Source organism: Ornithodoros turicata, chromosome 4 (assembly GCF_037126465.1).
Source record: "Ornithodoros turicata isolate Travis chromosome 4, ASM3712646v1, whole genome shotgun sequence".
NCBI classification, from domain to species: Eukaryota; Metazoa; Arthropoda; class Arachnida; order Ixodida; family Argasidae; genus Ornithodoros; species Ornithodoros turicata.
In genome coordinates, this window is record NC_088204.1 from 77,850,053 (window position 1) to 77,875,724 (window position 25,672).

Sequence of the window (25,672 nt, forward strand, 5' to 3'; positions counted from 1 at the left end):
ATCAGATGCATGCATCACAACAATTCAGAGAAATGTTATGCATACAATATGCGAAACAGCTATTCAGCTTCTTTTAATACTGTGATAGTCGTGTCGTTCTTTCGATTGCTAGTCAAAGAATGTCGATGTCACTCTACGCAAGGTACGGAGCTGTAAATGGTGCATGAAAGTGCTCTACAACTCAAGAAGAACACCCCGGTTTAAGAAGCAACCTTGTCACATATTTCTATCATCATAAGGAGAATGAGCTTTGAAGCGCACGTCACAATGACTGAGAAGTACCCTCTGTACATGCAGCATTAAAGATCTTTGGCATGTTATCACGCGCTATAGCAGCATGTTAGAAGATTAGAAAATCGCGGACGGTGAAATTCCTTGCAGCGCCTCCTCTAACGAACTGCTTTGGTATCACAAGACACTCCATGTGGCCGTTTCGCAAATATTCTGGGTGTGGAGAGTGGCTAAGCTTTTTCCGTTACGGTCATAAGGCAGTGAGAGGAAAAGAATGGCGCTCGTATCTTGTGCTCCCGCTTGATTCGTGTTGCATGTTTCGTGGTGTTGAGAAGTGCACTGTTGAACTGTTTTACAGCGATAGCTGTGCGAGTGAGCTTTTGTCAAAGCCGCTGCGTGGTCCCTGTCATTTTATTCGGCGCGCCATTGGCTGGCGCAGCAGCAAACCAGAGAGCAGACAAAAAAGAAACAGAAATGCAGACAGACAGTTTATGCGGGCGGCATAATTTAACAGCTTGCTGCTTTTAAACTTAGAAAAATAGCAAGCTACAAGTGTAACAGGGAACGCTAAATATTTTTAAATTTCAAGTAAAATGTGCGCTAGAACTGCTAGGGGCGACGACTGGTGGGAAATAATCCCCGATTTGTCAAGCAACCGTGATCTACGGTACCGACTACCTTGCTGCTCATGATGACTGCGTAGCCGACTTCTTTTGTTTTAGACCCAGTGTTATGCGCACGCAACGTCGTTTCACCGCCGTATCTGACTAGCAATGCGCAGTTGGTGGAGACTTCGACACAGTGTTGTCCGTAATTTTCGATTTTTTACTCTTCTAAAAAAGTGCGAGTCCAATTTTGACAAAAATTATGACGTTAGAGTACTGAGGGTTCGGGCTATCGAAGGGATAGATATTTCTGAGGCCGCGACTCTACTTCTTTACATTACACCTTCAGTAGCATAATCATGGCGCACTACACACTAATAAATCTAGTACCGTCTAGCAAATGGTAAAAATTTTTTTTCAGAAGTTATCGTGTAACCTATGAGCAATACTCGCTATGAACGTTACACAGATCACCTATAAATAGAGGTTACCTTCTAACCGCCAAACACACGTCAAAGTTACAGTTTGCCCGGGAATGGCTGCCTGTAAGAAGCCTGCCTGTTCACAGACGCTACATAGCAAATGGTGTTCAAAATTAGCTCTTATCAGTGCAGAACACAAACTGTCTTTTGCAACATTTAGTTATAGCATATGTAATTCATCTAGAGCTATTCAGTGGCGAAACACGGGTCATCACTATATATTTACATGCACAACAAATAAAAGCAAGAAATAGCTGCGACTGCTAAATATTTTTTATTTACTTTGCAAACCTGGCACTACAGGAGAGACAGGAGTACGAAGACGTCGCAGTGCGGATACTTCAGCGGAGGTCAACGACAAGCGGTATCGACGAGGTATAACTCTTTACAGTCCTCACGTGGTTGCAAGGCCCTATCAGTACGTCGAGAACGTTCCCAAGCAGCATAATGTACCGCGAGTCGCGTGCAATAGGGGTGGACAATATCTGTCTTATCATGTTCTTTAGTTTCAAGAGTCTGTTCAAGGCCTTCCACCTACCCGTCCACCCCTGTTGCACTCGACTTTCAGTACGTTGTGCTGCTTGGGTTCCTATTCCTTTCTGATATCTGATAATGACACGTCAGCGATACGACTGGTGTAAATCAGATCACGAGGAAGTAAATCACAAGGACGAGCGAGGATTAACCAAAAAAGGGACGTAACACACAGTGTTGAACCGTTGAACCTACGTTGAGGAGACAGACAGACGCTGCGATGAGCGTTGCTAGACTGTCCTGCAAAAACGTAACAACGAAAACAACTTTGAGCAAGTGAGAACTGATGTTCTGAGGCTGGAACAACATAGAAGGGACAATCACATACAAGGCCTCAAGTTGCCTAAGAAACTAACGACGTGAGATGTAAGTCACTGAAAAGGTTAGCCAGCCGACTTCAGTGACTTCCATCTGTCATCTTTCAAGGGAAACTTTGTAGTGAACATGCCGTACAAATACCCTGATAAAGTTCCATCACTTTAATCTGCTTGTGCTCACTGTGCTTTCTTCATAATTGTGAACGCGATCCGTAGTTCATGCCCAAACAGAGACACGATAGCGTAACGCCAGGTCCCCCAAGGTCGCCATTTTCCCATGTATTTGTTCCTATCCCGATGCGTGCAATGCCGGAGGCCGCCCTTAGATACCCCATTGTTACCAGACGTTGGCTTGCGTTAGATTGTAGCGCGCTAAAGATCCAGTTGAAGCACAATCCAAGCCAGGCCAAGTCACCGAAGGAGAAATGGACGACTGCGCCTGCGGCGCCTGGTACGACAGGTACGCTATGTGATGCACGCAGCCGTGCACTAGATCCTTCCGATCGCTCAACACGTTTAAAAACGGGACCAAAAAGTGAAACACAACACAGAAAGTTGTTATACGCGTTTTATTTGGACATATAAAGACTAGATTCATTCGCAGAAACAACAAAAACATTTTGCCGCTAAACTTAGCGCGCTGAAGTGATCCGGAACGGCAACAGTGGGGTATCTAGTGGCGGCCTTCTTCGTTGCACGCTTTTCCGAGGTGAGTTTGGGGGACCTGCGTAACGCACACTGGTCCGAAACTCTCGTATTGAATGTGCGGCTATAGAACAAGAACGCAGTACCTATTATACTCCAGTCGTGCAATCTCATTCTTCAATGCCCCACTCTCACCCTCAACTCAATAGCTTCATGCTTTCCTTTTAAAGTCATCTTCTGTGATCCATGTCATCATTCTTTCACCGTTTGTTAGTCTTTTTTTTTTGTCTTCTTTGTCTTTAATCTGCTCACCTTCTTTCGTCCTTTGTTAGTTAGTTTATCCTTTATTTCCTAGTTCATATTCCTTTCTTTTTATTTATTTCTTACGTCTTAATTTTCTTTATTTTTTATTTATTATTCCTCGTTATTTATTTATTGTTATTGTTTATTGTTATTATTTATTTCTGATTTCTTGGTCTTCTTTATTTTTTTCCTATTTCTTTCTTTTGGGAATAGCAAGCCGACGTCCCGTTTGGCTGACCTTTCCCTCGTTTTTTTTTTCCTTTTGGTCTGATAAATATATACCCCCCCCCCCCTATCATAAAGGTTAATTCGCAAACAAAGAAGAAAGACAGAAGAATTAAATGCAGACGCGGCATTCGTTTCGGACTTACAACATCCCTATGGGTCATTCCATGCCAAACGTCCCAGGCATTGCGCTCGACCATGTCGGATTTCTTTAATAAAAATTGTAGTTTATTATTACCTTGCAATAAATGCCCCGCCAGCTTATTTTTCACGAAAAAAATTTTTTCGCCCTGTAGCTGCCTCCCGAAATTTCCGACCGGGCGAGTTACTGCTTCTTTTTAAAAAATTAAGGAAAAATAACTTTTTTTGCCAATCTCAACCAAATTTCTTCTGCGTGGTCACAATGAATGGGGCTCTCACACCACGAATCGTCTGAGCTCGCTCGACTGACTTATTCGCCGGTTTACGCCCACTGAAAACTGTCAAATTTAAGAAAATTCAAGATTTTTTATTTGATATTTACAAAATGTTCACAGTCGTTTCTACTGCTCAGCCCTCTTCTCCCGGAAGTATTTAACGAGATAAAAAATGTTTGAAACTCGGCGGACGTAAAACGCGCGAGGAAAAAATTGTCAAAATCGCGAAAAACTGCTAAATAGCCTACTTTCATCCTCTTATTTCACACTGAGGTGCTCGTAATAAAAATACTACACAAAGTGCAATTGATAGGACACCCCTTCAACATTTATTTTGCGAAGTTTTATGAAAAACAATTTTCGTTTTAGGCGCGAAAAAAATTTTTAGTCTACCACCTCCGCGCCATGTAGGGGTTGCTCCGCAAGCTTACTTCACCGCAGCACGCGCCGCCGCGTTCCTCGCGGAAGACACACGGACGCCGTTCGGCTCCCACCTGCAGCATTATTGGCGATGCACGGATACGAGGTTCAGGTCACCCATTTGGAAGATGACGTCCTTCCGGGGGCAGGGGCATTCTGATTATTGGTTTCTAAGACAAGGTTGTTTCGTGGACTGCGGAATAACCGTAATCTTGTTCGGCGGCTACAACCGCGGCAATTTGTAGCGCCGGTGCAATAAAGTTTCCGCTTATTTCACACTGAGGTGCTCGTAATAAAAATATTACACAAACTGCAATTGATAGGACGGCCCTTCACCATTTATTTGACAAAGCTTCATCAAAACACTTTTTGTTTTCGCTGCGAAGAAAAAGGTTAAACTTTACCATCCCCGCACTTGTTCAGGAATCTCACTTCATTGCACAAAGCGTCACCGCTTCCCCCTTCGATCCGTGCTCTTAATTCGTTAAGTTCATCTACTTTAACACGTCGAATGCTTGAGTCACCGAATATGATGTCAGGCCAGCAGAAACGGTTGACAACGACAGCGGCTTGAAGTGGTGAAATTTGCGTGTTCCTTTTACGGAGACAGCAGTTTCGAGTCGTTCCGACAGTTTCAGCTTCCTGCTTTGCACCATGCTGTCGGGTACCCAGAGAACGACGATGCCTTTAACATTGTTGTTCGCCCACGTGTATAGCTGATACAAAAAGGGCTAAAACACCAGGCGTCCCCCAAAACTTTATTTTTACTTTAAACTGTACCCCCGCATAGTGCCGCGGCTGTACCCACCTAACAAGATTACGGTTCTTCCGCTGTCAACGAGACAACCTTGTCATGGAAACTAATAAGCAGAATGCGCCCCCCCCCCCCGGAAGGACGTTATCTTCCGAATGGGTGGCCTGATCCTCGTATCCGTACATCGCCAATAACGTTGCAGGTGGGAGCCCAACCGCGTCAGTGTGTCTTCCGCGAGGAACGCGGCGGCGCGTGCTGCGGTGAAGTAAGCTTGCGGAGCAACCCCTATATGGCGCGGAGGTGGTAGACTTTAAAAATTTTTTTCGCGCCTAAAACGAAAATTGTTTTCATAAAACTTCGCAAAATAAATGTTGAAGGGGTGTCCTATCAATTGCACTTTGTGTAGTATTTTTATTACGAGCACCTCAGTGTGAAATAAGAGGATGAAAGTAGGCTATTTAGCAGTTTTTCGCGATTTTGACAATTTTTTCCTTGCGCGTTTTACGTCCGCCGAGTTTCAAACATTTTTTATCTCGTTAAATACTTCCGGGAGAAGAGGGCTGAGCAGTAGAAACGACTGTGAACATTTTGTAAATATCAAATAAAAAATCTTGAATTTTCTTAAATTTGACAGTTTTCAGTGGGCGTAAACCGGCGAATAAGTCAGTCGAGCGAGCTCAGACGATTCGTGGTGTGAAAGCCCCATTCATTGTGATCACGCAGAAGAAATTTGGTTGCGATTGGCAAAAAAGGTTATTTTTTCTTAATTTTTTAAAAAGAAGCAGTAACTCGCCCGGTCGGAAATTTCGGGAGGCAGCTACAGGGCGAAAAAATTTTTTTCGTGAAAAATAAGCTGGCAGGGCATTTATTGCAAGGTAATAATAAACTACAATTTTTATTAAAGAAATCCGACATGGTCGAGCGCAATGCCTGGGACGTTTGGCATGGAATGACCCCTATGTAAAGGGTACAGTTATAAGTTGCGACGATCGGATTTGGGTTAAATTCAAAAGTAACTTCTAGTGCTCCTACAATGCCGGGGGCCCTATCCTGGTCAAAGTAATCGACCTCGATTACTTTAAATCTCTTCTGTCATTGGTGCACAATCGAAAAAGGAAATTAAAAGTTGTTGACACCTTGTATCAGCCAATGGCCCAACGTGTTATCTGGCTTGGAAAGCGACCCGCCTTATCGGTGTTTCCTCCTGAGAATCCAAAGGCCACACCTGTGACCTGCCCGCCCTGCCTTGTTGCTTCAGTTCTTTGGGGTCGGAAACGAAAACCTCTTGCGGCGTAACACAAAATTTCGTGGAAAGTGCGCGAAAAAGCACGCTCGTAATTTCCTTTTTTTTTTTTTGTTGTTGTTTGTCATTTTTCATGACGTACAGGTGCGCAAGACGGCAATGTTTGTGTGACACCGTGATTGTACACTCTTAAAAATGAACTTCACCGCATAGCACGCTCCTAGCCAACCATAATCTCAAATGATATCGTTATCTGCCCTGGTTCGTTGAAAACGGGAGGCGTACGCCTTTTTTTTGTGACAATTATGGACCGCATAAGTGTCACAAAAAAGGCGTACGCCTCCCGTTTTTAACAAATCAGGGAAGATAACGATATCATTCGAGATAGTAGTTGGCTAGGAGCGTGCTATGAGGCGAAGTTCATTTCTAAGAGTGTAGGTTAGACTTCGCTAAAACTTACAATAAAAGGTACCCAGTTAAGAATGTACGATCATAAAATCGTCGATCATTATCCATATACCCCATAATCTAATCACTGCGTATGAGTTCAGTTCAGTTCAAATGTTTTATTTTATGCTGCTTTATATTTGCTGTTACGCTGTTTTATATCTTACATGCTGTTTATCTATATTTCCAAATGTTTTATTTATCAAGATGCTCGTGTAGGTCCTTGCATCAACATCACCATCTCCAACCTTTTCAACATGGGGAAGGTAAGTGCTTTCCATTGCACTTTGAGAAACGTAACAAACAATCCGGTCATAAAGCCGTAGAAAACGGTTGGCTGCGTCTCCTGTTGAACGCGTTCAAATGCTGATCTTGGGGAGCCAGCCTTGGTTTCGTGCTATTTCTTTCTCCTCCTCTCTCCCCAAGTGTTACGGACGAACTTACAAAGCCTGTCGACGTTTGGGGGGACCTCCAAAGCTGTCGCCTTATTACAAATTGATGTTACCGCGTTGACATTGGAGCCACTCAAGATGCAGCTCTTTCTGTAAAATAGGCTGCCTTATAGGGGGCGCCTCGTTCGTCACGGAGCCACTGCGAATCTTTGATGGAATGCAATGGCCTTACATGGCTTTACATTTAGCTTTTTACGGAGGCAATTATGGTTGCGAGCGACGGCAAAGCTTTCCGCGGATTTTATTTCCCTTATTGAACCCAACTGAGGGGTATTTAAAGGACCGGCCTCGGTGGCTCAGTACGTAGCGTGTTCGCCTTCTGATCGCGGGTTCGAACCCGGCCGAGGACGCCAGCAACTTGGTGGCAGGGTATAAGTTGCTTGGACACGCCGTCTTCCGCGAGGGACGTTAAATACGGGGTGCCGTGTGATGAGCAACGCACGTTAAAGAACCCTCAGGTGGGCAAAAGCAATCCACAGACCGACCGCTGTGGCGTCAGTCATGGTCTCAGTTGCCTCGCGACGTAAACTCCCAAATATTATTAGTATTAAGTTATTTAAAGGAGCATGGAAGTAACATTCAAAATGGCTCGAAACGCTGCTTCATCTGTGAAGCTGTCCACCAGGTGTCACCACGCAAAATATTTTCGCTCTGCGGTGTACTGTCACTGTTAGGGCCAGTTCTCACTTGGCGACGCCCAACGCGCCGTCGTGAGCGGGCGGCGGAAATAGACGCGCATTTCCGGAGTCGGGAGAGGAGAGACGTCGAACCAAAAAAATTGCCATGCCGAACTTCTTTCACGACGTCGGCGAGAGCTGCCGAGAACGAGAGCTGGCGACCAATTAAGTGACACAGAAAGGCCACGCCCCCTGATTTTTCGTCTGCTTTGGACGACGGAAGGCTACTTTGGTGGGAAAATGAAAATCGTGCTCGCTGACCTTATGCAACTGACCTGCCGGGGCCGGTCATGTTCCAGTCAGCTGTGCAAGCGCCTACTAGCTGTATAACCTTTGCCACGAAGCGACTGTGTGATGTCATTTCAAATGCCGTTCTAAAAATTTCTTCCAGTGTCTGAAAAACGGTCTGGAGCTCTGCCCGAAGAAAAACGTAAGTTATCTACCATACTCCGAGACAACATAAGAGTTACAGTCAGAGAGTTATACGTGTATTTAGGCTTCCGATTTTTCGGACGCTGATTTTTGCAACGCCCGCGGTGCGCCCCTAAGGTTTTTCCCGTTTCTTTCTTCCTTTGTCGCTCTTCTTCCACAACTGCTTTTCGACCTCAAACTAATTCACAAGAGAAGGCGAGAAGTGGTAGCCTCCTTCAGGGTCGCTGGACGCATGCATGGCCCAAAAGGAGGCTACTACACACACTTTTCCCATGTGTTCTATGTATCCTCGACCCTAGTGACTCTACTTGACCCCCGGCACTGGCCTAGTTTGGCACAGAACAGTTCTGTGTTCGTCACAGCTGCCACTCATTTTCAGTCTGTGCACCATTCACAATTTGTGCAAATACGCTCGCTTGTACTTCAACCAGGAGCTTGTAGCTCCGGGTATTAAAACATTCGTGTGTTACATCGTGTGGTCCGAGTCACTCTTGCACATTTGCATGCACATACTTTCCTTGTATCGTCTCTTCGATGACTGCTACGCAATACTCCGAAGTCGGCGCCGTTAATTTCGCAGACTTTTTAATCCTCCGAAAAACTCCGAATTTCCGAAAAGTTGAAAACTCCGATAAACGCCCTCCGAATTTTCCAAAATGAAATCTCCGACACTTCGGAACCCTAGAACCCCATCTCCGACAGCGGTGAGTGTCGTCGGCGCATTCAGAGTGGGGCATACGAGAAGATGGTGGATTCCAGGTTGACGGGGAAGCCGAAGTACATGTTTTGTTAACGCGGATATTTCGCGTGTTCGCTATAAAAGCGTGCAAATGTGTTCGTTTTTAAAAAAAAAATGTTAAAGCGCCATTGATTCCAAGGATGAATATACTAACGAAGTCCTTTTACACTGCCGCTATTATCTGGCGCACTTAAAATAGTTGCTTCTTCCGAATAATTTTTACGCCGCGAAGCGATTCTTTCAGCAGCCTTCCTAAGCTTCTCAGGGACAGGGATGGGCAGTAAAAGTAGTACCTTTGTATTATGGTACTATTACTGTAATACTTTTGGTAATTTGTATTATGTATTTGTATTTGAATGTATCTGTATCTGTATTATATATACATAATAATATATACAAAAAAGAAGTATTACATGCATTATAATAATTAATAATAGCGTAATAATAATAATATATACATATATATACATACACATATATACATATATTATTATATACATATATAATAATAATAACATAAATAATAACTGAAGGCGTAATACTTACTGGGATGACGTAGCTCTGATCAACAGAGTGGCATCGTGGCACTTTAGCAATTGATTGATTGATTATTTAAAAGAAAACCTTTCTTTGGCAATAATTTGCCTGTGCCTCACGGACCTTTGGGTACATGCAAGTGCCCTTCTATACCCTTACCCCAAACTTTTCCCAAAGAGAGTTACCTCAGTGCCTGGAGCTAATGGGAGGCTGATCAATACTCACATATGGGCCTCTTGATGACTGACTGGCACTCTTGCATTATTTCTTGTTCAATGTCCCTAAGGATGAGTCGTCCCATTCAAAACGTCTGTGTCCTCCTAGACAGCTAGAGCGTTCAGGTCCAGTGCAGTCACCTTTGCAGGCGAACACACACACACACCGTGGGCAGTCATGGAATTTCGGACAGTCCATTTTTTATTGATCACTCTGAACGAACTGGAGACTCTGCCACAGTGAGAGGCAGGGTGTCAAATGCGCTCGAAATTAGTCGACGCTGTCTCATAAGGCCTTTGAAGGGGGAATATGCTTATTAGGGGGAAAAAGCCAGGAAAGTTCAGCCAGACGGAGACGGCTTGCTATTACAAAAATGGAAAATGGGGAAGAAAAGAAAAGAGAAAGGGAGAAAAGGGGAAAGAAAAGGAAAAAGAAAAGGGAAGACAAAGAAGAAAAGAAAAGGGAAGACAAAGAAGAAAAGAATAGCAAAAGAAGAAAACAAAAGGGGAAGACAAAGAAGAAAACAAAAGGCAAAGATGAAAAGGAAAGGAGGAACACAAAACTAAAAGTATGAGGCTATGAGGCTATTTACATTTGCAAGCCATTTTCTACGACCGAATCTAAGCACGCACTAGAGGTCTGTCCCGTGGAGATCAGGTTAAAATGTAACAGCCCGAAACTTCCTAACTAGCGGATGCCGCCGATGGTGAGCTAGAAGGCGGAGGTACTGCTGACACGTCTCCCCATAGAGAAGCACTTCAAGCGGGGCTTCCTTAGCCTCAGCAATGACCAGTCTCTGCCGGCCGAGGGACTCCCAAGCACACTCGGAGACTGTGCGCCACGAGGCAGTGAAGCTTATGGACTGAGGAAGGTGGAAAGCCATTAAACACAGGCAAGCTCTACGCAAGTGACCCGCGAACCAAAGCTCGGTGGTTGGCCAAAGGCGACGTCATGGGACTGCCCCACTTTATGTCTGCCAGATGCCTGATCACCGCAATCCACCGGTGGACATTGGCTTCTAAGCTCGCTATGTGCATCACCAAAGACAGCCTGGCGTCTACAATGACACCTAGGAAACGATGAAAAGATGCACTCCTCAGCTGCACACCAGCAACTGAAAGAGGGAAAGGATGCATGTTCCGTCTCGTAAACGGGAGTACCACGGACTTTTCAGACGAGATGTCCATGCCGCCTTTGCGAGGTAGTGCTCAATAGTGTTCAAAGCGTGTTGCAGGCGCCGCTGAATGGCCGAACGGGATTTGCCGCTGGTCCAAATGCAGATGCCATCCGCGTAGATCGAAATTGACAGTTTCTTTCCAATGCAGCCCCGGAGGCCCGCCATGGTCACGTTAAACATAATTGGGCTCAATACGCTTCCCTGTGAAACTCCATGAGTCATCGACACATGCTCCGTATCCCTGTGACCGGTGCGAACGAAGAGTTGCCTGCCCTGGAGGAAGTCTTTAATCCATGAGAAAGCTTTTGAGGGCAGACGGCTTGGGTGAGGGGATGCAGAACGGAGGCGTGACCCACGGCGTCGTAAGCGCGTTTAACATCAGAAAACGCAGCCACCACTGTCTCCTTACACACCTTCGCTTGTTCCACCGACGTAATCAAGTTAGGTACAGAGTCCATGGAAGACCTGTGCTGGCGGAATCCTGACATTTCCTGCTGGAAGAAGGAGTGCCTCTCGAGCCACCACTCGATTCTGTGGAGGATCACGCGCTCCAACAACTTGCCAAGGCAGCTAGTCAAGCTCACCGGCCTGAACGAAGAGAGCTGAGAGGGCGATTTTCCCGGCTTCAGTAGTGCGACAACACGCTCTTGCTTCCAACTGTCAGGTAATTTACCGGTTCTCCAGGACGTGTTAAATACCTCGAGCAGGCACTTCTGACATTGCTCATCCAGGTTACGGATAGCCCGGTACGTGACATTGTCCGGGCTTGGAGAAGATCGAACACATGACAGGAGGAGTGCGTTCTTTAACTCCGACAGCGAAAAGTCACTATTCATGTCCGGATCAGTGATGGCGGGACTAGCTTCAATCTGTTCTGTCAGATAGGTCACGTGGCTCATGAAAGCCGGTGAACACGATGCCACGGAATCAGTGCCAATGGTCTGACAGAACGCCGAAGCCACTTCACCCTCTGGCTTAGAAGAGAACAACGCTAGAGCACCTAGCGGGTTGTGGTCAGATGTCGGCACTCCTAAACTTCTAGTGATGCGCCATACTTTCGCAAGACTATCAAAAGGCGACAGCGTTTCGCAGAACCGCCTCCGACGTTTTCGATCAACAGACGCCAGTTCCTTAGTCACCAACTTGGTCATACGGCGAGCCTCCACCACATACATCCTCTAACAGCCGAATCTGATGCGCTTTGCGCTCAGCTCGCCGGCGGAGCATGGCTATGAAAGACTGTACTGTATAAAAGTGAGTAGTTTGAACATAGGCGATCAACCGAACCACGGCAGATTACGTCATTGTTTCACAGGCTCCGGCTCAATGTACCATACAGTGCAAGACTCCTGTACAGGCTTGGGAAGGCGGACTCTCCTAACTGTCCAGTCTGTGGCTCAATCGAAGACGTCGAACATATTATAGTTACGTGCCCAAGATACTCTGAGTGTCGTGACAGACTTGTAGCCGCGTTAGGCCGGGTTGACAATCGACCCTTCGGAGTGCAGAAGGTGCTGGGCCCATGGCCAATGAGCACTCAACTGCCAGCTTTGCGAGCCGTTACACAGTTTTTAAGGGACACCAAGCTGTTAGATGGGCTATGACCTGTCTGTGGCGTTCGTCGCCGCTTCGCGACATCTCCAGTGGGTGATGGTGGATGTGTCTGGAATTCCTTTCCTTAGGTGATCTGGGGTAGCCGGCCCTCGTGATGAGGGCTACAATCCCCATTTTTTTCTTTCTTTCAACCAACCAACCAACCAACCGAACACACAGTGCATAATAAGTTATGCAATGAAACATAAGATAAACATGATACACTTATGCCAATACACATGCCAATGATGAGAACGGTGCCCAGAACAAAAACAGTCTCTGTTCGAAATATCCACGGCTCTCGTCCTGGGGCACTTCACTTCACACTTTCTTACCGGCTTGCTCGGTTTCCACCAGTCTACGATAGACTTAAGTAAGGTTAGGGACGTTCAAGCCAAACCCAACAACCTGACAAATTCCCGTTTAAATATCGTGTGGTCAGAAAGAATTAGGAAAGGTTAGCGGCCGTAGAAGGCGATTCCTTACTCGGATGGTTAATAGGGAAAAAAAACGAGTCGGAATGCTGAGCTGTTCTGTAAAGAAGTGGCTGAATTTTTACCTTAACTTTTTACTTTGGCTGAAGTCACCTTAACTAAAAACCGTAGCTAGTTCCAGACTTCCAGTGACAACTTATTGTTGTGGAAAGTAACTAATTACGTCAAAAAAGTAACTGATTACAGTAACGAGTTACTTGTAAGTTAGTTACTACCCAAGACTAGAAGCATATTTTGCGGCGTGCGACGTTGACGCACCGTGACGTCACAAGGGGTGTGGTATTGGTATCGTTGTTAGTGAGAACATAGTGCTCCACGTGAGCATTATACGCAGTGTCTTTCCAGTCACAATGTGTCCAACTAGTGTTCACCTGACCTGTTCACTCGCATGTGCAACGCAAGACAATGCACGAAGTATGATGACGCGTTCTCCGTTGTGTTTCTCTTGCAGCAAGGAGTAGTAGCAGGTGTTGTACGGTTGCTCGGGGTAAGTCGGTAACTTTTGCATTTACGCATTTGATGCTAATCCCACCTTAACCAAAAAGTGATATTATTGTCGTCTAGATGCTGTAATGTAAAAAAAAATTACGTATGCAAATGGCAAACAAATCGAAATAATTTAAAATTGTGTGACATCGTTATATAAAAGGGGCACAAAAAAAAAAAACGCCTGAGCATTTCGAATGCTCGAGTTCCACCACATCTTGTAGCAGAGAAACATTTTCATGCAGGATAGCGCCGATCATATATTGAAGCGGTCAGTTTGTAGCGGTGTGCATTACTTCTAAAAATACTATAACTAATTCAATAATAGCTAGTGAGCAGGAACTTGTTATTTGCGCGCTAACGTGCAATTAGTAAAGTACATTGCTGACACGTCTTCGACTTGTGGTACTTCTCTTAAAATCGTCAGATAAGGCAATCCTAAAGACAGGCAATAGAGAAATGACAGACACAAAATTGGGTTGGATTGGATTGGAAAAGAAAGAAAAATATGGAGAGGTTAGTCCCGACCCAGTCAGAGCAGGCTACTCCAAAACGCGTTTGTGGGTGGAAAAAAAGAAAGCAAAAGGTGAGCTATATGAAAAAGAGAAGAACAAACGACCAACCAAAAACAGGAAGCAGGAAAGGGGTAGGCAGACAGACAGACAGACAGACCAGGAGGCAGATAACATTTCAGTGTTTTATGTGTTGTGTAGTAGCACAGTAGCATGATACAATAGGGGGTTCTAGTATCACGTACGCTGTCACGTATGTGATACGTGCGTGATATTTGCGTACGTGAGGGATGCGTTGTGGTTCTGCGAAATGCGCAAAGCTCTGCTTGTGTCCTGCACGTGCGCAGAACCACAAATGCTATCCTTTACGTACGCAAAGGCGATAGGGTACAATACACTAAAACTTTCTAATACCAGTTGGTTTAGTAGTAAAGCAATACAGGACGACATTGCAGCAGAGGAGACAATAGTAAGTTTTAGTATACCGTACGCTATCCCCTGTACGTTGGTGGTTCTGCGCACTGCGCGAAGCTCTCTTTTTGCGCGTGCGCAGAACCGTCAACGCTATCCCTTACGTACGCAAAAGTGATAGCGTACGATATACTAAAACTCTCTATTAGCAAGCTTTAGTATACCTTACACTATCCCCTATGAGTACGTTTGGGATAGCGTTGCTTGTTCTGCGCACGCGTTGAGCATAAACAGAGCTTTGCACACCAACCACCACGCTATCCCTTTACTTACGCGAAAGCGACATCGTACGACATACTAAAACTCACTAATGATTTTTCCGTCCAACATAGACATTAAGCGGACATGGAACCGTCACCCACTCAATCATTTCGACACTGCCAAGTCTTTGAAGAAGCACGAGCCATATTGTATCATCTGGCGTCTCCTCGTATAGTAACCTCTGGTGGACAACTTGAGGGGCACCGAAATAGGGGGTGTGGCGGTGATGGAATCGCCCTTAACGATATTGTCGTCCGCCAATTGTAAAGCGCTAGCCAATAAGAGGAGAACTTGTTATTTATCTTTCTTTTCTTTTTCTGCAGTGTCTACTTAAAGGATTGGGTACTGCCAAGCCTGGAGACTTCTGCGTTGCCCTCACACTGCTGCTGGAAGACCTCCTCACCATCGTATACCGCTTGTTAAGCCTTCCAAATAGTATGTGGAATTTTGTACTTTTACAGAAATCTATACTTGTGTTTGTAGAGGAGGTGGTATTCCTCTACACGAGCCCTGATCGGCGTTGATGGAATGCTCCATCAGGCAGATGGACGTGGCCTCACGCTAGGACGTGGCCAGTAGAACTGCCTGCCATGCGCAGTAGCGCGCCGCGACAGGGGCTGCATTTTGGTCTCCACTGTAGTTTCAGTTTTCGTGCACTACTTGTTGCGAAGTAGGATGATGCGTCAATGATTATTGCTGCCAATAAGGGCAAGCATAGGAAGGGGCTGAAACCTCCCCCCGTTCTTAGGTGGAGAACGACTAAAAAGATTTGCTAGTTGCGTGGTCGAGAGGATAGAGCAATTTGTCCATTGTTGATATCCCCGCTGTCACGCTGAAGACTGGGAAGTTATTGAATTGAGTCCAACGACTGGCGTTCATTAAACAGCCAATGGTGCAACGCGGTCTAGTTGGTCTGAACCGAGCGTGGCAGAGAAGAACGAATGGACGACACACTGCAGACTCTCAACTAGTGAATTTAATGGGATAACATACATCTGAACAGTCTGGGGCAGGATGCGACCCCTCGTTTTCGTTTCCACGTCAGTTGATTTCGATGCTAAGTGCGTCTCTCTGTGCTTTGATAGAACCAGCAAGACATGATGACTCAGCAATAAATGGCGCCTATGAAGGAGTGCTGACACACTTGTGAAGTCCCGAGCAGGACACCTTCAGATGCCTCAATACAAGGTGAAAGAAACATGGAGCAACTCTTGCAGACAAGCCATCAGGACATCTGTCAGCACACTGCCAAAGACGTGGATGCTCCCCTTAGTTTACTACTACACGCATAATATCAAAAGGAAATTGCAAATCAGTCAGAGGGATAAAGGAGTTAAACCTTTTACGTGTACTTATCGGGACTTCAAAAGTAAGCAGCACTCCTTGTTAGGTGCTATGTCCTGCTGATTTATCATGTCTTGCTGGTTCTAGAGAACATACACAGTCAATCGCACGTGCTGTCAAGATTATTTCATGTGCAAAGACGACGTCTGACCCCAGGCTATTTAAATGTAGTACAGTCAAACCTCGCTTTACGAACACCCTTCGTTTCTCAAAAAATCGTTCGTAAATCGAGGTATTCGTAAATCGAGGTCCGAGGAGTGCAGTGCACAAATACCTCGCAAAAACACGGAAACTACTTCTTCTCACTTCTTCTACGGGAAATTAATTTGAATAAGTTTTATTTTTGAAAATACTGCGTAATTGTGCTTTGCAACATACTTTCTGCAGCGTCTATCATGTTTAGAAGAGATGACAGAAGTCTGACACTTGACTCATCCACCCGGTCCTCAAAGTACCGTATCGCGCGCGGATGAGACTGTTTCCAACTGCAAATATTACGCTTGTCACCGGCTGTCAGGACTGAACGCCTTCTCTTGGAACGGCAAGATGTTTCCATCTCGGAGACCTGGTCCAAACTCACAACCGTTCGGCTGTAAACGCCCGAATTATTCTTTCAGGAAATGGTGAATCATGTTTGTGGAACGTAGCGACGTTGGGACATTGTATGTTTGACCTTGGCAGCATGTACTGAGGAACTTTCATTATCCTCCGGTCCATTGGCCTGGTCCTCTGTACGTTCATAACGCGCGTTCGTATATCGAGGTCAGAATGGCTTGACTACTTTGGGTCCGTTCCCTAATAATCCGTTCATAGTTCGGATATCGAGGGTTCGTAAAACGAGGTCGAAATACACGGAAAAAGTTTGGTTCCCTGTGGAGCTGTTCGTAAGTTGAGGGAATTCGTATATCGAGGGTTCATAAAACGAGGTCCGACTGTATACGTAATAATGGTGACTACGATAATTCCTGTTCGCGTCCCTTGCGCTCATATAACCATGCTTATGAAACAGATATTGGTACAGGTCCTCCTAAAGTCGCCTCATGACGCACACCAATTCTACTTTTGCCTTCTCCTCTCATTTCCCTGCATCACGAGCCCCTCAGCCCATGTAGTAACATGCTCAGAGAGAAATTTTGTTCCATCCCTCATGGTTACTGCTCCCCCCCCCCCAGGTTTCTCTTCTATAATTCTCTACATTGACATCAGAAGGCTAATTCCACAATTTGTAGAATACACACGTAGTACGTCAAAATGGTCGCCATATTGGTATGTTCAAACCTTCTCACTGGCCTTACCAAGAAATATGACACAAACAAAGCTATAATGATGTACGTCACTTACGGGCTACAAAATTTCCCAAACGTGCCATGAAATGTTTGCTCAAATTGACTCTTCCTACCACGAACCCCATATACGATAATTGCCTCTCGATTAAAGTGTGCCCTATTTGTAACCATACGCGCTTGAAGTCACCTCTGGACCCCTCATTTATGTTTCTCCTTCCCCTCGTCTTGCTTCTCTCGCTTCTGCGCATGTTTCCAGTACATCCTTGCGTTGGCTCTCCACACGGTTCTCATAAAACAGCATCAACCAATGATTCCATTCGGTACGCATTGACGTAATCGATGACGTAGGTCAGGCACGGTGGTGAAGGGCGTCATGTCTCCCAACGCAACACTCTTGCCACCGCTTACCATTGAGCAACCACGTATATTAGTTTAGTACAACTTTCGTACATTGTTAAAATATTCTATAGCGAAACCTGTTCCTTGGCGAACGTAGAACTTCGGTTATGTGTTCAGGAGCACGTCCTCTATCAAACAAACACGAAAAAAAAATATTGTCGTAGTCTCTTTGAGAACACTTCATCCATTTCCCTCTGTCATGCTCTAGTGAGAGCTTGCGCGTATTAGACCTCAGCTCAAAGAAACAACACAGTGTATGGGACGCAACCATTTTACCAATATTACATCTTCATTCCTTCATTCCAGAAGCACTAATAAAACACAAACTAACGTCCTCCCTTGCGCAAGATGCTGTGTGGCACATGTCATAACATTTGTCTAGTTTGGACGGTGACGTACAAGGTGGATGCAAAAGAAAGCGACGTATTGTGGCTTTTAATATTCCTGACATGTTAACAGCTCAGTACTGATCAGTGTCGACAACTACACTTTTTCAATATAGGTCAACAGTTTCGAGGAAAGCTCTCAGCCACGTGCAGTAGAAACCCACCTCCATTCAGTGATGGTGCTCCAAAGAATCTCAAGTGTGGGCGTCCTATCAAGATCACACTGCCTGACATAGCTAACATTGGAGCCGTAAGTTTCACGTTTCCGTCTCCCTTCACACGCACGGCATCCCGCTTCACAGATACAGAAGCACCGTGGAGAACTGTTGCTAAAGTTCCACCACAGACTCAGTCAAAGGCTTAGCGCGTACGCGCGAACGAACACGAAATGCTTCATGGTTTACCAGAAACACTGGGTTATCTCTAGTTTGCTCTGCCCTGAAAGATTCCTTGGGTCAGGGAGGAAGCACGTGGACGAAGGGAAACGGGTTAAATACGACAAGTTTCGTGGATATATGAATTCTTAAATGGTTGCTAGAACGGTTGACAATATACTACTGCGCGCTCAAGGTAGCAGCATAGGCTGGGACTACATCGTCTCACTGATCTTAAGGCTGGCACATGCGATGTAGTTAACGTTCGCTTCTGGCGAGGGTTGACTGCACAGTCCCCAAAATTGTTTTCTTCGCTTTTTCTCGTGCGCTTTAAGGAAGAAATAATTATCAGCGACAGCGTGGGCAGAACGTGCTAGGAAATGACAGAGCCATTATTGGCATTTCATTCATTTCAAAGTCATTATTTTCAGCGTTCTGTAAAACAGTGCTTGCAGTGATGAAAGCTACCTTCGCCACCAGCGGAATTGATCGGTCAAAAAATAGATATCACAGTCATTAGCTGGGCTTAGGTGACAATTATTTCGGCAACATTGCGCACCAATTTTATTCAGCAACTTTTCACCTTAGTCTGGCTACTTCAGAACGAGGGAAAATGGCAACACAAACGCACGTTGCACAGAAGTGACCAGCTGATAGTCATCAGTTGGTTCCCCACAGATTTGTCGCAATTTCTCGTCGAGTTGCCCTTTTTCCACCGATATGCGCATTTCCTTTCAATCGTTTGAAGCGAATAAAAACTGGTTCTTTGAGTTATCTTCACAAAATCGGTAAGAATATTTTAACCAGCAGCTTTTGTGCTTAGAGTGCAATACAGGTTATAAGAGATATTATCGTGGGGAATGCTTTGCCACTCGTTTTTTATTGGAAAAAAACTATGGAAAGAAGTGCGCAATTTTTCTAAAAAATGAAGTTGTCGAGGAACATTACGGATTATAGACAACATCGAGACAGTTAGAGGTGGGTAATTTCACTTTGACCGTTGTTTTATTGCACTTGTTTGTACTATGTAACATCAACTGAGAAGAAGTACTTAAAATGCAATAAATTTTTAAGAATCGTTAAACACGTACATCCAACGAACCGTCTTATTTATAACTGATCCACTGATGACAAAACCAAATCAAATGTTCTAAGACCTATGAATTGTGATCACCATAACTTTTGGCTTGCAAGACAAAACTTTAATTTGTAAAACCTTTCATATTTATTGCTGCTCTAACCTCAGTCTTACTTTTAGGTCTTTGGTATATTTGTTATTCATTTATTAATAAATGTCCTCAGTTGAGGGCATTTTCCACATCTTACTCTATTAACAAACTGCCTTCCACTTCCTAGTGTTCGAACGAGACCCTGGTTGCCTGCCCTCAAAATGCACCAGCCCAGGTAACAATCTCACTCTACATGCTACAGCCGTCTAAATATTATCTACAGAATTGTGGTCGCCGCGTGCACATACTCCTTTCTTCATGAACTCTACCATCGAAATATCTCACCAGCAAGTTCTGAAATTCAGTGAAAACTCCAAGCTAACGGTTAGGTGCACTTATGAACAACATAACAATAATAATAACATAATAGCCTGCTGGGCATCAATCGGCAGATATCAAAAGAAAAAATCAAAAACCTTTACGTCCGTGAAGCTAGATGGCGCGTCGACGCGCCATCACGTAGTTGCAGGAAGCTGGCTGGTCTGAGAGTATGTTTAGGACCCCCCATTACTTGGTCATCACTTTCTCATTATTGTACACTTGTGGAGTTACATAGGGGGAAACAGTGAGGATGAAATTCTATTGTACACTCGCTATTCAGATGAATAGCAAGTGTACTATTAGGTACAAAAACTGAGGCAACCGGCCGTATGAACTGTTTATGGTATAAACGTGGCCTGTAACACGACGCCTCCTGTTACTACTAGCACGACGTACGCGAATGGAACCGAGAGTCATTCGAAGCAGCACAATATACGGCAACTCAAACTATATACATGTGAGCGGCTCGCACGCGTGTTATCAACGCGACGCCTGATTTCGCTGAGCTGGCCAAGAAGAGAACAGTTTTGACGTATCCGTCCACCCCCATGCATTCGCACTTTCAGTACATTGTGCTGTTCGTTGTAGTTAGAGGTTGTAGATAGAGGTAGGTAGAGGTGACAACATGCGTGGTGCACGACCCGGGTTCACAAAATTCGTGCACCTTCAAATTTGTGGAATCACGGAATCACAGAATCACGAATCTGGGGAATCAGAATCAAAATCAGAATCACAGAATCACGGACAGAATCACGGACGCTTCCTGCTCGCCACAACAGCTGCCGAATAAGGGTCACAGTTTTTTGTATTCAGTTGATTACGCGTGGCATTATATTTATGGAGCTGTTCCCAAGACGGCGCCCTTCTACCAATAAAAATACCAATAAATAAATAAAATAAATATACTATTGAGCAATTTCTAGAGTGCTGAATACTCCCTCTGCTCATATAAAGGAAGGTAGTATTCGGCCACTCTGGCACTTTCCCTTGTACAACTTTTCGATTTTTGCAGAGGCGGCAATACTCCAACCTCTTCACCCTTCTTGGAGTGAGTAATCGTTTCTTCCTACTTTTATTATTATAAACAGGTTTCTGCCAGAATGTGGGTATACCTTGCTCAATCTGCAATGGCGCGAGGTCAACAAGGATGCTACTGCAGAGAAACCGCAAACAGAGCATCGTACATACGAACTGAAGACAGGCATAAAATTGAAAGAGTCTAGAGGAAAAGCTGCCGGAGATACAGACATGGGCAAAGCTTGTCTAAGGAAGCGATTCCGTGTTCAGAGCCAAGCGAGAGCCGCAGTAATAAATCCACAGTTACTTCCATTCAACGCCAATCTGTTACAGCATGTATCCAATCCAATCCCAGTCGTTTTAGCCTTCTGTGCTCCGTGTGCGTGCGTATGTAAAATGTATTGCCTTTCGTACCTTCTAAACGTTCTACTGTGACATGTGGGACTGGCGTATAGTGGTTGTAGGACATACACCAACGTTTCGTAACGCTTTGGGCTACCGTGCCCATCACGGCGGCTCAGGTGTCCCTCTTCGCCATCTTGATTTCTATGTATTATGACAGTTCTGTTAAAAGCGGTGAGGCTGTGAGGCTCAGATTTCTGGAGCCGTTTTACGTAAACATGTAGCGTGCGAGACCGAAAAGGAGACACGTGGTAGTCCTGACAGTGTATGAAAGTTTATTAAATTAAAAAGCTGAACTGAACCGTGGTTGTCGCCTCATGCACGCGCTGCGCGCATTTCGATCTCCTTGTGGTCTGCCACAGGCCTCCCTCCCAAGTGAGTTCCACGAAACGGATGTGGGAATGAACCGGTAGGTGGATGGGGCCATGGTATTGCCGGATGAGCAGGGAGATCCACAGGTACTCAGCTATGGGATCAGCGAGGGCTGCGAGTCTGTCCAGGGTTAAGTCTTTGGGGCAGGCCAAGACCACGAGCATGACCTGCGAGGAAACTCCTGCAAGAGCAGCTATAGGAGGAGGGGTTGTTGTGTATCAGAAGCGGAACCTTTGAGTAATGTCGCAACTGAGAATGCTGTCTGTTCAATGAGATAGTCTTGTTTTAACAGCTGCTGAAGGCCTGGTGCGTTCAGAAATTGTCATGCTCTTCAATATGGCGCTCTTGAGAACGTCGTAGGCCCAGTCAAGGGGTGCCTTCGGAAAGACGTCGTCGGGCTCAGCTGCGACCCCAGGAGGGAGATTCGGTATGACAAGGAAGTACTTTGACGACTAGGCTTGGGTGTTTCGCAGTTGAAACTGAAGAAACGGGGATTCTGCCGCTAAAAAGACATGGCATTCATAGGGAAGCGGTTACCAAAATCCCAAGGACGTCAGCACCACCACCATTACTGTCAGCCGGGAACACCCATCCAGTACGGTGATGCGTAGGTTCAAAACCGTGTCACCAGGTGTAGTGTGCAGGACCGAGAAGAAGGCACGCGGAAGGCCTGACAACGCGAGAACTGAACTGAACTGAACTGAACTGTCGTCTGTTGCCCCACGCCACGGTTGCTCGCTCTTTTCTGTCTCCTCGTCTTCGTCTGCCACAAGCATAATGGGTACAAAAACAATGTTCGGGAGTATTTACTGCATCGAAAGTTCACGCATCTTGTTGGATTTACGACCCACAAACGTGTGTAGCGCTTACATTGATATCCGCGCGGATTAGATTATACCGAGGCCACTCTAGTGGCTGTCAGAGGACAACAACGCTGCTCTTTGTCAAGTAGGACAATATATATAGTGGCCAGTAGTGGACAATATATGTATTAATGGCAGTGTTGTTGTCCTCTGGCACCACTAGAGTGGTCTCGGTAAGGGTTAAAAGGTAAAAGGGTACGATGAATCACAGGCAGTATGTTTTTCGCCAGAGGACAATGATTTCCTGGGGTGACCAACCGGGGAGTCTTACTCCCCGTCGTCAATCACTTTTGAACAATAATTTGCTTTCCACAGTGTGTCTTGAACAACTTGGGACAGCAGACGCTGGACAAGGTCGTCAAGAATCTTCTGTGTGATATACTTCGGGCTGTACTCCGCCTTGTGGGCAAACCTACCGGTCCTGGGCTTAAGAATGCTGGAAAGGGCACTCCACTTGAACCACTAGGAAATAGTCTCGGAGATAATGCTGGCCAACTGTTGGACAGGCTTAGACAGGGGACGAACCAACTGAGAAACGCACTGCGCAACCAATGTAAGCAAAAGCCGAAGCTCTAGCGAAGCCGAAGCGAAGTAGAAGCTCTAGTGAAATTTTTTGTGTATCTCGCATTCCTCTTCACCTGAGAGTAGAAAGACCTTTTGTGAGTCTTGTGCATTCAATTCTCGCAGGAATGGCAGGAGCGTCAAAAATCGTCAGTTTCTTCTTACCGCGTAGTCGTCCGTGAGGCCGAGTACCCACATGCGGACAATAGACGAGTACAGTAAATCCCAGTACTCTTTGCGCACGCATTGCATTCTGGGCGCTTGCTGAGCGGGGGAACGAAGAATAATCCTTCCCATTTCTCTTTCGCTGACCTTGACACGTCGTGGACAATGGACCGGTAGGGGAGAAGTCGGAACAGTTTGGAGGCCACCCGTGTCTTTCGTATTAGTAAACTCCCACAGTTCAAAGCGGCGCTAAGCACTCTGGGATTTTCTGAACTCGTCTATTGGCGCGAGAACGCGAAACCCTTGCCGCTGGACGGGAAATGTCACCTCCGCGTCCCGATTTTTTGCGATCGCGCAGCGCACGATTTTTAGCTGCATGCGCACATGCTCGTCCAATCAGGAAGTAAACGGAAGTTGCCTGACGTTCTTGTTTTCTTCCGGCCCCCCGCGCGGAGAGCATTCACGGCGTGGTTGTCAGGAAGGTATGTTGCAGCGGTGCTCACGTTTTTCAACAGGCGAATTAACGAAGGAAATAAAATGTCATTGCTGCCTACATTATAGAGCCTCGCATTAAAATGACTTTTTGGGCCGACACTGGTATAAAATTTGGGTGTGCAGGCAGGTGGGCTGTGGAGAGGCTGTCGGGAAGCGGGCTGGGGTGGCAGGCATCCCGCTTGCCGCGCGTATGCATGCCGCCCCAGCTATACTGCCTTCGCCCGCGACTCTCCACCACAAGATATCGTCAAACGCGAGCGCTTCTGAGACCGTGTTTGACAAGATGGCGAACAACAGCGAAGTCGAGTTACTGACTGTAGTGAACGTTTCCGTTCTGACATCTGAGCTTTTGCGAAATCAACATCACAGACGAGAAACGCAGGCTTTGGGTTCACTCGCTGTGGCGACAGCGCCTTCTTTTCTTGCAAACAATGTTTAGCTTTCAACTTCCTGACACTGTGACAGTAAATATCTTACACCTTACTTGCCTGCACTCTAATATTTTATTCCAGTGTCGGCCCAAGCAATCATTTTAGTGCAACGCTCGATAATGTACGCAGCAATGACATTTTATTTCCTTCATAAATTCTACGGCTGAAAAACGTGAGCACCGCTGCGACATACCTTCCAGTCAGTGGGCCCTGGTGTATGTCGCCCAGGTTCAATTTACTGTAAATACGAGGCATACATCGAAGTTTCCTTATTTTATTCCCCCCATTCCACCAAGCACTGGGGTAGAGTATCGCCTGTTGCGATGAAACCCCCCACTCTCCTAGGCCGAAAATAAAGTTGTTGTTGTTGTTCCTTATTTTCCTTCTTCTACCCGGTGCGTCCGCTTCAACGCCAGTGACGTCGCAGTCAGCTAGGAAGCGCGATATCTTTAGTTAAGCTGAGCGGATACAGCGTCTGTTCATTGATAATCAAGCTCCAATGGCAAAGTAAAAACTGTGACGCGACTGAATCGAACTCTACCATTGGCTGTGCCATATGAGGATTCACTGGATTTTTCTGGCAAACGCTCCGGACAGGTCCCATACTTCTCACAAAGCTGTCCTTAGCTCCCCTGTCCCCAACTCCTTCCCTTCGTCCCCTCCACCTCTACATGTGTTTACGCATCCGCACACCGTTTATAGCAACAGTTGTTTCGCGGTGGGAAGTAAAAGGGGCAAAACAACGTCGGAACATTACCCGTAAAAAAGGCATAGCAGTGCTGAGAGCAAACATCTTATTCCTTTACAGGTCCCAACCTTGCATGAGTGCCATGGAAGCAAGCAAAGGATATTGCCAATATTTTCGCTCAGGGTCGTAAAATACACGTCTTGCCTCTGAGAGATAAGAACGGGCTTTTGTTTGTGGTTTTTCTTGCTGGCGCTCTCTTTGTATATCTGCACGAAGAGCCCTCATCGTTTGATCTGTACGCACTGCACGTCACTTTGGGCACTGGGGGTTGTCAGGAAGGAATAAAGTGCCCGTTCTTTGTGCTCTCGTGAGTGTGGTACGTTGAACAATAAAAGATGCAAATGTCACCAGTTCTTGATTATCTTTTTGCCCTTGATGGTTGGACATACTGTACCAGTGAAGCACGTTATCCTGTGAGCATTGCTATGTCTTCTAGTTCCAGTGGACAGTGGGCATACCCAGTGGATAGTGGGCTATATCATTTTGTACTGGGTACAAGGAGGCGCCGAACGCCGCTGTCGATAATGATGCCAACAACATACGCCTTTATGCCTACCTCCACGGATGACCCTCCTGCTTGATGACAATGTATACGCTTTTATGCTTGATA

General features: G+C 45.7%; 1 protein-coding gene and 1 long non-coding RNA gene across 2 annotated transcripts; both read left to right on the forward strand.

Annotated features, from left to right (window-relative positions):
• The first annotated feature begins 2,424 nt into the window (after nt 1-2,424).
• Nucleotides 2,425-8,168, forward strand: LOC135393510 (uncharacterized). The gene is made up of 3 exons (XR_010422663.1): nt 2,425-2,878; nt 6,830-6,888; nt 8,143-8,168. It is a non-coding gene; the product is annotated as an uncharacterized LOC135393510 (long non-coding RNA).
• Nucleotides 8,169-13,327: 5,159 nt separating this feature from the next.
• On the forward strand, nt 13,328-25,374 carry LOC135392580 (uncharacterized). Its single transcript, XM_064623286.1, has 7 exons — nt 13,328-13,426; nt 14,993-15,104; nt 18,201-18,334; nt 19,815-19,862; nt 21,021-21,056; nt 22,978-23,215; nt 25,123-25,374. Exons 1-7 carry the CDS (start codon nt 13,328-13,330, stop codon nt 25,137-25,139), a joined length of 684 nt encoding a protein of 227 aa, XP_064479356.1. The 3' UTR covers nt 25,140-25,374.
• The last annotated feature ends 298 nt before the right edge of the window (nt 25,375-25,672 follow it).

Excerpts from the sequence above, each read along its gene's own strand:
- LOC135392580 (XM_064623286.1), top strand. The coding sequence starts at position 13,328 with ATGTGCAACGCAAGACAATGCACGAAGTATGATGACGCGTTCTCCGTT. Across the intron at positions 13,427-14,992 it reads GTGTTGTACGGTTGCTCGGG|TGTCTACTTAAAGGATTGGG; the intron begins GTAAGTCGGTAA and ends CTTTTTCTGCAG. Across the intron at positions 19,863-21,020 it reads CTCAAAATGCACCAGCCCAG|AGGCGGCAATACTCCAACCT; the intron begins GTAACAATCTCA and ends CGATTTTTGCAG.